This window comes from Aspergillus pseudodeflectus (genome assembly GCF_044049435.1).
Source record: "Aspergillus pseudodeflectus strain CBS 756.74 chromosome Unknown BJX68scaffold_15, whole genome shotgun sequence".
In the NCBI taxonomy this organism is placed as follows: domain Eukaryota; kingdom Fungi; phylum Ascomycota; class Eurotiomycetes; order Eurotiales; family Aspergillaceae; genus Aspergillus; species Aspergillus pseudodeflectus.
The window spans coordinates 1-12,630 of NW_027263791.1; the positions used below are offsets into that span (position 1 = coordinate 1).

Consider the following 12,630-nt stretch of genomic DNA (forward strand, 5'->3'; position numbering starts at 1 on the left):
ACTACTACAACTACTACAACTACTACAACTACTACAACTACTACAACTACTACAACTACTACAACTACTACAACTACTACAACTACTACAACTACCGCCAATCCCAATCCCAACCCCAACGAATACCTCCGCTTCCAGTCCGTGTCGACTCCTCAACACCATCTGGCGCGGAAGCGGCGTGCCGAATTGCTACGGCGCCGGCGAGCGGTTATCTATCCGCTAATGACCGTGCAGCCTACGCACTTTTTCGCTGGACACACGTTCCGCACGTACTTTGGGCTGCGCTTCGTGGATACCGCGCTGGCGGCACCGGGCCCGGATTCTGACGTGAACGGTGATCGTGGTGCGCTGGCGGCGCTCCGTGGATTCGACGGGACTTTTCGGGGGAGTGCCGGAGTATGATCCGCAGGACTGGCGGTCGTATGTTGGGCATGATCTGTTGCAGCCGGTTGACGAGGGGCTTGATCCGGTGACGTATTTTGATAAGGATGGGTTTTGGCCGTTTCTCTATTGAGTGTTTCGGGTGTGTTGTGTTGAATGTGTTGGGAATTTGGAGCAGAGGGGAAGAAGCCCTGTGTGCGTGAATTAAAGCATGTTTTTGGATTTCGAAGACAGTTTTGCGTACCTACGATTATTAGGCGATGGATATGTCTATTGGTTTGGAGTTGGATAGAGCCCGCGGTGAAGACGAAATGTATTTAGATCCAAAGAGGCAGAACTACATCTAGACCCAGAGCCCAGACAGCCAAGCCAAGCCAACCAACTCCCTACTCAACCGTAACAACAAGAACCGCCACCCCCCAGCCCTCCAAAAACACCGTATATACATCACTCTCAACCACCCACTCCGTCAACGACGGCACAACCGACACATTATACGGGGTATTACTCGCATCGCGCGGGCCCGCGAGCATCTCGAGCGTGCCGCGTCCCGCCGCAGGGAATCGTACAATGACCGTCTGTCGCTGGTCTCCATAGTTTGCCAGCTTCAGATGGTAGCTGGTCGCGTTGCTCGTCGCGACCCAGTAGACGGGGCCGAATGTGGAGGTGGATTGCACGGGGTGCACGTAGGTCCCGCGGTTTGTTGAGAACATTCGCTGCACGAAGTAGGATGTTGAGCGGGTGAGGGAGGCTGGGCTGGAGTCGAAGCCGAGGAGGGTGGGCTGGATGGATAGAGTATTAGTAGGTACGATACACGATTCTTGAACCAAAGCCAAAACCTCACCCCAGCTACAACAAAAGCGAAGCCAGAAACGCAAGAAGAAGACAGATAGAGAGAGAATGGAAAGGGAAATGGAAGGGAAACGCACCGACCACTGCGTAAACCCAAAATGCTGTAGCAGCGGCGCATACGCCGCCATGCGGACCACATCACTATTCCTCTCGAGCCCGATCATATGCACGGCCTCAGCACAGCTCCCCTGCACAAAACTCCAGAAAACCCCATCGGGCTCACTGAAATTCCTCACCCCATACTCACCCACAATCACCTCCCCCCCAGCGTGTCGATCCCAGTTATCCCACAACCCAAACATGGCCGCGAGGTCGTCCGGGTTGCGGTAGTAGTGGCAGTCGTACATCAGTCCTGGGATTGGGGGCGCGGGGAGGCAGGCGGGGTCGATGTTGTTGGCGATCAGGGTGATGTTGGGATAGTGGCTGTGGATGGTATTGTGGATGAGGGTGAGGCGCGAGGCGTACGTGTCGCATCCGCCGCTGTAGTCGTCTTCGTTGCCGATTTCGATGAAGGGGAGGGTGTAGGGGAGGACGCGGCCGTTGTGTGCGCGGAGTGAGCCGTAGGGGGTTGTCGCGGGGCCCAGTAGATACTACACGTTTATCAGCACGGGCCAAGGCCGGAGTGGAGTCTGGAGGGACCTGCGAATACAACAGAAGAAGAGAAGAGTAGGGGATGTGAAACAAAATGGGGATCTGAAAGTGCCTGGGCGGGTGTCTTGGATGCTCTATCTGTCTGTAAAGGTTGTTTGGGGACAAGTGCTGACCTCCAGCTCATCAAGTATATCATCCAGATACGGCTGCATCTCTCCGGGGCGGATTATACCCCCATAAGACTTTCCGTCCCAGACGGTAAGCACAGCCTCCATGTCCATGTCCTCGCACCACTGCATGTACTCGTCGAGGCCTGCGCCGTTAGTGAGCGGGTCCAACTATCACAGATATGTGAGTAACATACCCAGTGCTTCTGTGTTCGGGTAATGCCAGTCCCCTAAATAGATTCCGACGTTGTCAGCTTGCAATACGCTTGTCTGGTTTATACTGGTAGGTCTGGGTGCTCACCCTGTCGCCCAGGCCGATGCTCAAGCGGGCCGATAGTCTCGTTCCATTTCCACCGGTTGGCGACGTCGAGGCCCTCTCTGAGAGTATCAGCACAAGCACACTAGGGGGAGAAACAAAAAGCAGGGGAGGTGATCTCACATGTTATTCCCTCCGGGAAACCGCAAGAAGGCAGGTCTGAGCGGCTCGACTTCCCTCGCGATATCGTCGCGTAATCCATTCGGCCTGCACACGCCACGACATATCAGCAACTGAGCGAAACCTCAACCCAAGCAAATAACACCAGACGACAGCTCAGCTCACCGATTCTTATACGTCGGCGGAAACAACTGCACAAGCCCGAAATTAAGCACATCGCCTCTCACCTCGTCCGCCCGAAAAAGCACCTGCCACTCATTGTCGCCATTATCCTCAAAATACCCGCTCTGCATCTCCGGCCGGACAGACGCATTAAACCGCGCCTCGAAGAACCGAAACTGCGCCCAATCCCCACGGACACTCAAATTCGTCGCCCCGTACACATTCCCACTCCGGCTCCCAACAAGTCGAACCAGAATATCGCCCGTGTAATCGCCCATCATCCAAAAGGACGTGTAGTACTCGACGTTCGACACGGGGATCCCGTTGTAGCCGGTGTTTGCGAACCCGACGAATTCCGTGCTCGTTGTGTGCGTTTGGGGTCGGGGGGCGATTGTGACGGACAGCGTCGACGTGATGGATTCGCTCAGCGGGTTGTTTATGTCTTGGGCGAGCACAACGTCGCCCAGGGGCTTGTAGGCCGTTAATCCGGCGTCCCAGCCCTGGAAGCCGTTGTTGCGGAGGAGTTGGCCGTGGATGCCGCCGTCGCCTGGCTCGTGTTGGTATTGTGAGGACAACGACTAAGCACTGGCTGGTGGTGGCTGGACGGGAAAGATAGGATAGTACTATAGTACAACGGGGTTGGCGGCGTACCTGAATGATCCATTTCCTTGGTAGAAACGCTCGTCAGCATCCTGCATACTTGCTGTTTTCACCATCGCGCCACCTCGTATAGGCAGACAGGGGATGACAGGACACACACACCTCAAACATGATTCCATGCAAAAGCCCACTCGTCCAGTTCCCTCCATCCTGCAAGACCGTCAGACTGATTGGCGTTGGTGTGGCCGTTTGCAGCGACGGATCCTGGAGCGGACTCAACCCCGTCTCGTCATGTTTCGAGTTCGTCGAGAGCCATAGCCAGCTGAGGCCCGGGATGCGTGTGAGGAGGTGGGTGAGGCGGTCGAATTTCATTGTGGGGGAGATAGATATAGTCTAGTATCTCCTGGGAGGCATGGTCTCTTTTCTATAAATTTTTATTTTTTTCTCGACCGAATGATTGATCGAGAGGACTGGGGATGTCCTCGAGTGTTGACATCACGACTCCATTCTCCTTCGATAGCAGGCACCAGCAGTTGATGTTGATGTCAAGTCCATAGCGTCGTCTCGGAGATAGCTCCGTTGGCCGAGGGAGGGAAGGCAGAGTTCATCCACCCTCTCTTCTATCCCGCGTCTTCCGCCCGCGAAGAGTGAGGCAGTGGTCACTGCAGTGGAGCAGGGGCAGGCAAGGCAAAGAGTGGATTGTGGAGCCGTGGTTCTCCCTCCACATTTGAGAGTTCAACCTCACCCGTCCCGAACACGAATGCCAATCTACCCCGGATTCGTCATTCGCGTGCCGAATTCGTGTTTGTTCTTGGCGGCTGCTTCAGCGACCTTGAGGTAGAGAGCGCTCTTTGTCGAAGAGGGGTGATGGTTATCGAAGTGAAGTGCGGAGGCGAAGGAAAGGAAGTGAGGGGAGTAGGGGACTGAGACGGACAGCGACATTCAGCCCGGAAAATCTTTTTCTGTCTTCGGATGACTGGACCATATGGCCGCCGAGGTCGGAGGATTGCATTCTTGAGCGTCGAGGCTGTCTTTGTATTCGTCCAAACGTTCAAGGATGCCTCGTATAGCCCAACGGGCAGTGCAGATCAGGTCGGAGGACGGGGTTCAGCCGGCGGACCACGGACCGCCATGCCTATAGCACAGGCCCGGATAGACATGTCGCTCTTTCCTCATATATGACAGAGAATAGGGGATAAAATGGGGTATGGCATGGGTATAAAACCAGCAAGCGACCCCCGTCCCGTCCATCCTATTCAATCCCATCCACCGGCAACGGACCCCATCCAGCTCCATCAGGCTCAATTTGTCCAACTACTTTTCCATCAAGATGCACTTCTCTCCTCTGTTTACTATGGCCTTCACGGCCCTCGCTGTCCTCGCAGCAGCGGCACCCACTGATCCTGCTGACATATGCCTGGCAATCTGCTACCTCGAGGAACCCGAGTGTCCCGGAACTTCTGTACGCTACGCTGCCCCCTCAAGCTCTTTACCCATCTACCTACCAAGCAATATCGCTGTGGGCTTCTTTTTCTCAGAAATACTGACATGTATTTTGATTCATAGTATCCGAAAAACGAGGGCGAGGTTTGTCCCCACTTGATCCGTCCTAGAAAGTAATAGAACCTCTGCTCACACAACACAGTGCTGGACCTGCTGCACTCCGCAGGCGTAGAATACCCAACTCCATGGCTCGGCAGTGGCGGGTATCCGAGGATGATTCACAGCGGCTACCTCAGCTCCGCGCGGACGGTTTAACCTTGCGGGTGGTAGTGAGAGTTTATCAGGCGACCAGGGATAGTGGTGTGGTGTGGTGTGGTGGAAGTTAGGGTTTGCTCAGTTCTAGTGTGATGGGATTCTGTTCAGTTGATTGGCCTGCGGGACTCGTATAGTTTGATCCGTATAGTGCCGACTGGATTTTATTGGGCTTTCCTGGGTGCTATTGCTAGTAGTAGACACTATGATTACGAGTCAGGGCCGGAGGATGGTTGAAACCGAAGAGGGGCCGAGATGCATCAAAGGTAGATCAGACAACCAGCTCGCCTTATCCTCTCCACACGGGTTTAGGAAACAAGTTGGCCAGATTTTGCGACGTCATGGCATTCTTCTATTTGTCACCCTCAGTCTTATCATAACAGCGCGCTTGAACATTGAGATACCCAGGTAGTATCCCCATAGCCCGTTCCGAGTCAATCACTCTATCTACGCCATCCACACAGGTCAACCGAGCCTACCAGGTTCCTAGGCCGCTCCCAATTGTTTCTCTAGGCTAATTGTTCCTCACTGCTCTTCGGATATCGATCGGTACTGAGTAAGCGTCGGATCCCTACCTAGCGGGAGCCATTCTCAAGAGGAAGAGCGAGAATATATTGCCTACCTAGTACTCTTACGACGAAGCGGGGGCCCTGAGTTATTTCAAGGACGTGTAGGATACAGGGATATTTCTCGTCCCGTTGTTCACTGAGGTGCTCCTTCGATTTCAGCCGTTTGTACACAGTTCTGGTTATTGCCCTTTCCCCCGCAGTAGGTACCACAACGCAAACGACTTGTCAAGCTATCTCGGAGGACTCCAAGGTTGATATATTGTTCATCCAGGACACATATATATCTCCCCATTGGCGCAGATACTTTTCCTCGACTGTATAGCATTTCCCGTGTGAATAGTATTCAACTCACTAAAGGGACCGAGGATGACTTACATATTCATACCATGTAAAGAAACCCGGCATGTCCGGCGCCCTCGTTCCCTCTTCCCGGGAAGGCATCAATCCCGCAAACGCTTGATAAAGTACAAACAATCAAATCGACAAAGAAGAAGCCAATCACATCATCCAAGCAATACATCTCTCCGCCTCAATGCAGTTAGTCTCTTGGCAGCGCAGTGAGACCTGAGAACTCGTGTTGTCGCCCCTCAAAAGTGGAGTCAACCCTAAATTGTCTCCGAAATCTAAGTGGGCGTCGGACTCGCAGCCAATCAAATACAATAACAGTGATATTGAACGAGAACAGCTCCGAGAGCGATTCGAGCCGAGGCCCCAGACTAATCTCGCTTGGTGCTAAACTCCTCGAGCTAGACATGGTATGGATCGCAGTCAGATTTTGGTGGCGGACTTAGCGAACTGCCCATCTTCCCCTTAAAAGGGACGCCTCGTGTCACTCTGCGAGGTATCGACTCGGGCATTGATTGCATTCCAGAGTCAGCGGCGGCGCAACCCAAAATGCTCCCATTACTGCTTCTCTCAGCTCTCCCCCTCGCCAATGCCGCCCCGTCCAATTCCAACTCCATCGCCTGGAAGAACTGCACCGTCGACAATTTCCCGGCCCTCGCGACTCTGCCCGGCGTAGGCGCCTACCTCGACCAGCTCGGCACCGCACCACACCTCGACTGCGGCCAACTCAAGGTCCCGCTGGACTGGAACCGGCCAAATGGGAAGAAAATCACCCTCGGCATGGCGCGCTACCGCGCCGCGCCCTCGGGCCAGCGACTGGGCAGTCTAATCTACAACCCCGGAGGCCCCGGCGGACCCGGGTCGCTTTCGGCGCTGGGGCAGGCAGCGGGGGTATCCTCGAGCTATACGAATGGGACGACCGGGTACTACGACGTGATCGGGTTCGATCCGAGAGGAATCGGGTTGAGTACAAGGGTCAAGTGCGATCCGGAGCTGTTCAACAATTATGTCAGTGTGTTTCCGACGACGGAAGCCGAGTTCGATGCCCTTGTTGCCAGGAATAAAGCGCTTGGTGAGAGCTGTCGGAATCTCACCGGCGAGCTCTTCTACCACGTCGATACAACGCAGGCTGCGCGGGATCTCGAGGCCGTCCGCGTCGCACTCGGCGAGGAGAAGCTAAACTGGGTCGGGCTCTCGTATGGATCTCAATTGGGAGCTGCATACGCAGAGCTGTACCCGACGCACGTCGGCCGCATGGTCCTCGACGGCAACCTGGACCACGCGCAGAGCAGCGAGACGGACGTCCTGCACACCGAAGTCGCGACCTACGAGGACGTCCTGAACCAGTTCTTCGAATGGTGCGACGGCGCCGCATCGCAGGAAGAATGCCCGCTAAAGGGCCAGGACGTCCCCCAACTCTTCGACGACCTCGTCGACGCCGCAAACGCATCCCCCATCGATGCCGCAGGCTGCACACCCACCACCTGCCGCAGCCCCGTCACAGGCGAGGACATCCTCTTTAGCGCACAGGGCTACCTCGTCTACGAAGCAACCTGGCCGGCACTCGCCCAGGTCCTCAACGACACACTGGCCGGTGACGCAACGGGCCTCGCCTCTTCGCGCATCGCCACGGCCCCGGATAGCCCGTACTACCCGGACATCGCAATCGGGTGTCTCGACTGGGCGCACGCCTCGACAACACTCTCGGAACTTACATACAAATCCACCCTCGCGGGCTACCTCGCCCCGCACACGCGCGGCGTATCGCAGTCCTACCGGTACCAAGTATCCTGCATCGGCTGGCCCGCGCCGCTCTCGAACCCGCCGCATAAACTTAATGCGAAGAACATGGCGGCGGCGCCGCCGATCCTGCTGGTGAATGCGTTCCACGACCCGAGCACGAGCTACGTGTGGGCGAATGCGATGCTCGAGCAGATTCCGAGCGGAGTGTTGCTGGCAAGGAGTGGGAATGGGCATACGAGCTATGGGCTGGGCGGGGAGGTTGCGCGGCGGATTGATGAGTTTTTGGTGCATGGGACGCTGCCTGCACCGAACACGGTGATTGATGAGTGAGTGAGTGATCCCAATGCGATTGACTGGTTTTGTGTATGGTTTGGATATATCATCTGCAGGTGGAGTCCGAGATGTTCCCCGCGATAATCATGAGTGCCCTGTACATAAAGTTACATTAGATACATCAATGGCTCTATCTACATACTCCTGGTCCTCTGTTCTTCTCTCCCTTGTGCTCTTTTCTCATACCGCAATTTTTGCATATCTGACTAAGGGGCTTTCCGTACCATGCCCTCTACTACTCCTATTCGCGAGCTATGAGTACCGTACATAGGTCGCAGCGTCCACAGTACAAGTTCCAGCGGCTATGATCGAGAGCCCAGGGCCTTGAGGATTACCGTATGAAAGAAATCGACGATGTTCTCTGCCAACTTTTCAGAACGACCCCCCCTCCTAAACAAGATAAGAAAGTACCCAGAGGATGCCCATTAACGGTCACACTGGCTAACCTGTAGTAAACCTTACCTTGGCAAGCAAGGAAGCAGGAACCGGAGCCTGAGCTGAGTAGGCCGAGCGTGCCTTCACTATATGCGTGGCAGTTTGTTCGCGCTTGACTAGGAAGGTACGTACGGTCACCTAGGAGACTGGCATGCAGGGAGTTTTGTGAGGAAGGTGCGATGGAAGGCAGTGGTATCATGACAAATGTGGAAGCAGCGACCTGAGACCCCGGACCCGGGGCTGAGCACTCCGAGCGTGTCTTCACCTTTGGATGGGCGTTGTGTTCTAGTTCGAATAGAAAGGCACGCGCCATCACCAAGGTGATCAGCAGAGGTCAATTAAGGAAGACGCGGTGGATGGGAGCAAGTTTGATACTAGATAGTTAGGTACGTACCGTTGCTGGGCATCCAGGTGACTGCGAGGGAACGAACGAGCCAAGGAGGTGCGATGGAGCTCGCCCACGGACTGTCACTCAAAGCATTAACCCGCTGAGATCCTGTGTAATGTAAATGTGTGATTCAAGGGCGATCAATATAGTAGGTAGCAAGGGCGATATATGATGACGTCCAGTGAAAATGACACTTGTCGAGTTTGTGATGCCGCGCGTGGATGCGGTTATTGTGCGCCTTGGTCCTTGCCTCGAAGTAGGTCTATTCTTATAAACGGAAGAATATATATGTGAAACTCTAACTAAACGCCCAGTAGGTCTTATATCTAACAATGGACGGTACCTAATTCAAGCGGATGAAATCAACAAAAACACCACAAGTGACAAATCATATTGCTGCGACCACGCCCGATCTCATCAAGAACCCACTTCGTCCTCTGAGGAGCGTTGATGCCCACTTTCAACCCCTGTAGCGCCGGTTAACATCTCTACGGATTGCATCCCCCCAAGCTGCAGAAAACGGAGTCCCTCCAATCCCATGCTCAGCCGCATATCGAAGCCTGCCTGCCCTGCTGGAATCCAACCCGTGGGACTTCATAACATCAACAGACGAATGCGGATCTGCAAGCAATGTGTTAGCGCGACAACACAGATCCTAACTTGTTTTTCTTTTTTGGTTCCCTCTTACCTCCAAAGGTAGTAGCGCGAGGGCCAAACCCAGACCCAGGCCCACCCCCAACGCCTATTCCGCCCGGATTGATGCTGAACTGAACGTTCCGTGTAAACCAGCCGATGACATCTTGGACAGTTTGGGTCCAGGATGTTGCGGGTGGTGATTGTGACGTCGAGTCGCCCTTTGCAGCTGGACTGGGCTGCTCTGGTTCACTCCTGGCTTGGCCAGCCGGGGCGGAGGAAGAGGAGGGTATGGAGGACGTCGACGATGAGGAAGTGGAAGAGCAAGTCATGCCAAGCAGCCTCCCAGCAGCCGTCTCGGGAAGCGGAACCCCATCATCGAGCTCTCTCACGATCCGTGGAACAACGGTGCCGCTGCTGCTATCCTGACCATAATTCTTCTCGACCATCTCCTTGCCGAACCGCGCAATCCTCGCACGGTCGCTGAACCAATCAATGTTGGTCCGCGTATCCTGTCCAGCTGCATTATACACCCGTCCATGCTGATACGTCTTTAGATCGCGCCCTCCCTCCACATGTGCAGCTTCCGCCCACTTCCCCTTCAAGCTCTCAAGATGCTGATTGTAGCTTGGCGGGGCGCCCGTCCAAAATGTCGTTACAAAGGTCACGCGGGGGATGTACTCGGCGCCGCAGAGAGCGTGAATGAAGTCGACGAGCTTGCGGTCGAATCTGTCGAAGCGTTGTTGCGTGATTGGGGTTAGGTAGAGGAGGCCTGTGATGTGGGCGAAGTGGCGGATGGAGCTGATGCCGCGGGCGATCTCCCCAAAGGTGGTTTCTTCGGCGTAGGGGTCGAAGCCTGGGGTGTCCATTATGAAGTAGGTTTTGTTTCCGATGGTGGTCTTGCAGAGCTCGAAGGTTTGGGTTACTAGGTAGGGGGGAAGTGACAGAGGGTTTTAGTGGACGTGACTTGATGTGAGATATACTAAAAGGTTGTTTGATTCAATGTTCAGTGGGAGAAAGCTTACCAGAGTCTGCATCCTGCTGCGAGTAGCCCGAGAGATCGGTCAGGTCTTCTGACAGCGAGGACTTGCCCGCTCCACTCCGGCCCAGGATGATAAGAACCTCAGCGAGTGTGTTGGTCTCCCTATATTAGGGTTGGTGGATTAAGACACAGATCGGCGGGACGCACGGGGCGGGGAGGGTCCTAACCTGAATCGAGCCTCCAGCTCTACAAGACACTCTTTGGTCCGCTTTGCTTTGGTATCCATGATCGTCAGGCAGTGCCCGTAATGTGTTGAGCAAAAGATAGAGCTGGTATCGGCTTGGGTGATGAGGATATGCCGTAAACTGAAAGAATGTACTTTTTCACCACCCTCCATCCTGAGAATGGCACAACCATCTATTTATATTAGCGGCTGCCGTAGGTTCATGCCTCGGACAAGACCTCACATAATGTGTACGAGACGCCTATAACCTTCAATAAATACGCCTCGTTAGAAACAACCCCTTCAGATAGATCAAGGATAGCCAATCGCCCCCACACCTGCAGGAACACATCCGAACAGTTAGTGTTTTGGTTGGCGCCAGAACCCTGGATCGTACACCCAGCCTTGCGGCCTCGCAGCAAACGATCGGTTCACTACCGAGTCTAGCTAAACAGGGTGTCTCCCAAGAGGTCGCTCGTGCAGCCTCTGGGCTGTGCCGCCGAGGAGGATAGTATGCGCACTGCTACTGGTAGAGAATGGTTCATCTGTTGGTTTTCGCTGCGCCGCCGGGCGCCGGGCGTCAACCTTATGGACTGGTTGGTCTGCCACCGACCAATGGACCGGATTCGAGACATGAGATCGATCAGACGTCTGCATCGAAGCTATGTACCTCGCTAGAAATGGAAACCATCTCTGCTCCTCTGGTCTCAATTCCAGCCTATCCAGTAATCAAAATGAGTCAACTAAGCGTGCTAGAGGCCCTTTACATAGCAAGATAAACCAGCGGTCCGGAGTTCTGTTTGATTGCTTGGTTTAGCTTTTCGCACTTGCACTGCTACTTTGCAAATCGGCTGTCTCTTTCCTTCCTCCATCGAATGGCTGTCAGGCTATTAAGGGTCGAGATGACGAAATCGTGCCATATCAAACGAACAGGCTCCAAACTCTTTTCTAGATGGTGCGATCCCACACACACTCACCAATAAGCACTTGACCAAGAGCCTGTGCCCTTCCTTACACGCACCACCAAAATGTATTTGATTGTAGACTTCCAGACCTCGAATTCCAGCCGTTAGCTGCTCCAATGGGCATGCTAGATATATCTCACCAAGTCCGACTCGAAGATCATGATGTTGGAGTCTTCTCCCGTGTGCATGGGCAGGCGAGAAAGTAGGTATAGATGATGCCAACAGTGCTTAGTACAAGAGGTTCGCTAGCCGGCATACCCGACGGAGTGAGCTTTAGCTACAGTCGGCAATTCTACTTTGCAGTATCTACGTCTCTTGACCTCAATGTTTATCGCGCTTTGTTTATCTAGTTAGACGTGTCTCGATCATATCCCATTTCAGAGGCCCCAAGGCGGCATCCCAGTATTCGCGCTAGATATTATGCCCGGGGATTCGGGGTCTCTCCTCCTAGGTCGAATCGGTCGTGTATCTTAAAACTGAGGAAGAAGACTGGGTATTTCTAATCATGCTTGACTGTACCATTTTGTCATGTCTATCTCTGTGCGAAGACCCAAAGGCCTTGAATGCGGATATCAATATCATATTCCCGGTCCTGTCGATTGCCTTCGAGAGCAGATTGGAGTGTACGCTCTTCTCGTGCGCACCTCTTCTATTACCAATAGCCTTACCCGAGTGATTCGACTACTTGCTGTCAAGACCGATCAAGAAATTGACGCAGATTGTGACAACAGACCTTACTCCACTTTTATCCCGATCCGGAATCAGGTCCCAAAAGGCGCAAAATTGGTACACATCAGGGTTAAGTATAGCCGGGATACCGAAAGGACGTGGCCGACGTTAGCGTCGGGGTTAGACTTGAACGTTGACAAGCACAAAATGAAGGGTGGCTCCTGTCCTAAGGTAGCTACGCCCTTGCCTTGAGGTTCGAGACAAGTCGAAAGTCCAAAGAGAAATGGAGACACCAACGCGTTCCTAAGACTGTGATTTGCTGATGGCCAGCCGCGTGTTTGAGGTTGATGCGGATAAGCGTTGGGGGCAATTTAGTCGAGACGAGGGGTCCCGAGGCACAG

General features: G+C 54.0%; 4 protein-coding genes across 4 annotated transcripts; 2 read left to right on the top strand and 2 right to left on the bottom strand.

The window, feature by feature from the left end:
- Positions 1-767: 767 nt before the first annotated feature.
- BJX68DRAFT_265438 (alpha-L-arabinofuranosidase A) lies at positions 768-3,561 on the bottom strand (the record flags this gene model as incomplete). The annotated part of the gene is made up of 9 exons (XM_071045248.1): positions 768-1,163; positions 1,311-1,823; positions 1,998-2,137; positions 2,189-2,221; positions 2,293-2,369; positions 2,431-2,514; positions 2,593-3,136; positions 3,241-3,256; positions 3,352-3,561. The coding sequence occupies 9 exons, from the start codon at positions 3,559-3,561 to the stop codon at positions 768-770; spliced, it is 2,013 nt and encodes a 670-aa protein (XP_070900369.1).
- Positions 3,562-4,543: 982 nt separating this feature from the next.
- BJX68DRAFT_265439 (uncharacterized protein) lies at positions 4,544-4,864 on the top strand (the record flags this gene model as incomplete). The annotated part of the gene is made up of 3 exons (XM_071045249.1): positions 4,544-4,651; positions 4,756-4,776; positions 4,835-4,864. 3 exons carry the CDS (start codon positions 4,544-4,546, stop codon positions 4,862-4,864), a joined length of 159 nt encoding a protein of 52 aa, XP_070900370.1.
- A 1,504-nt stretch (positions 4,865-6,368) lies between these two features.
- BJX68DRAFT_234203 (alpha/beta hydrolase) lies at positions 6,369-8,287 on the top strand. Its single transcript, XM_071039721.1, has one exon. It carries the CDS (start codon positions 6,408-6,410, stop codon positions 7,929-7,931), a length of 1,524 nt encoding a protein of 507 aa, XP_070900371.1. The 5' UTR covers positions 6,369-6,407; the 3' UTR covers positions 7,932-8,287.
- Positions 8,288-9,217: 930 nt separating this feature from the next.
- On the bottom strand, positions 9,218-10,658 carry BJX68DRAFT_254399 (uncharacterized protein; the record flags this gene model as incomplete). The annotated part of the gene is made up of 4 exons (XM_071042883.1): positions 9,218-9,378; positions 9,446-10,315; positions 10,416-10,534; positions 10,600-10,658. 4 exons carry the CDS (start codon positions 10,656-10,658, stop codon positions 9,218-9,220), a joined length of 1,209 nt encoding a protein of 402 aa, XP_070900372.1.
- Between the last annotated feature and the right edge of the window lie 1,972 nt (positions 10,659-12,630).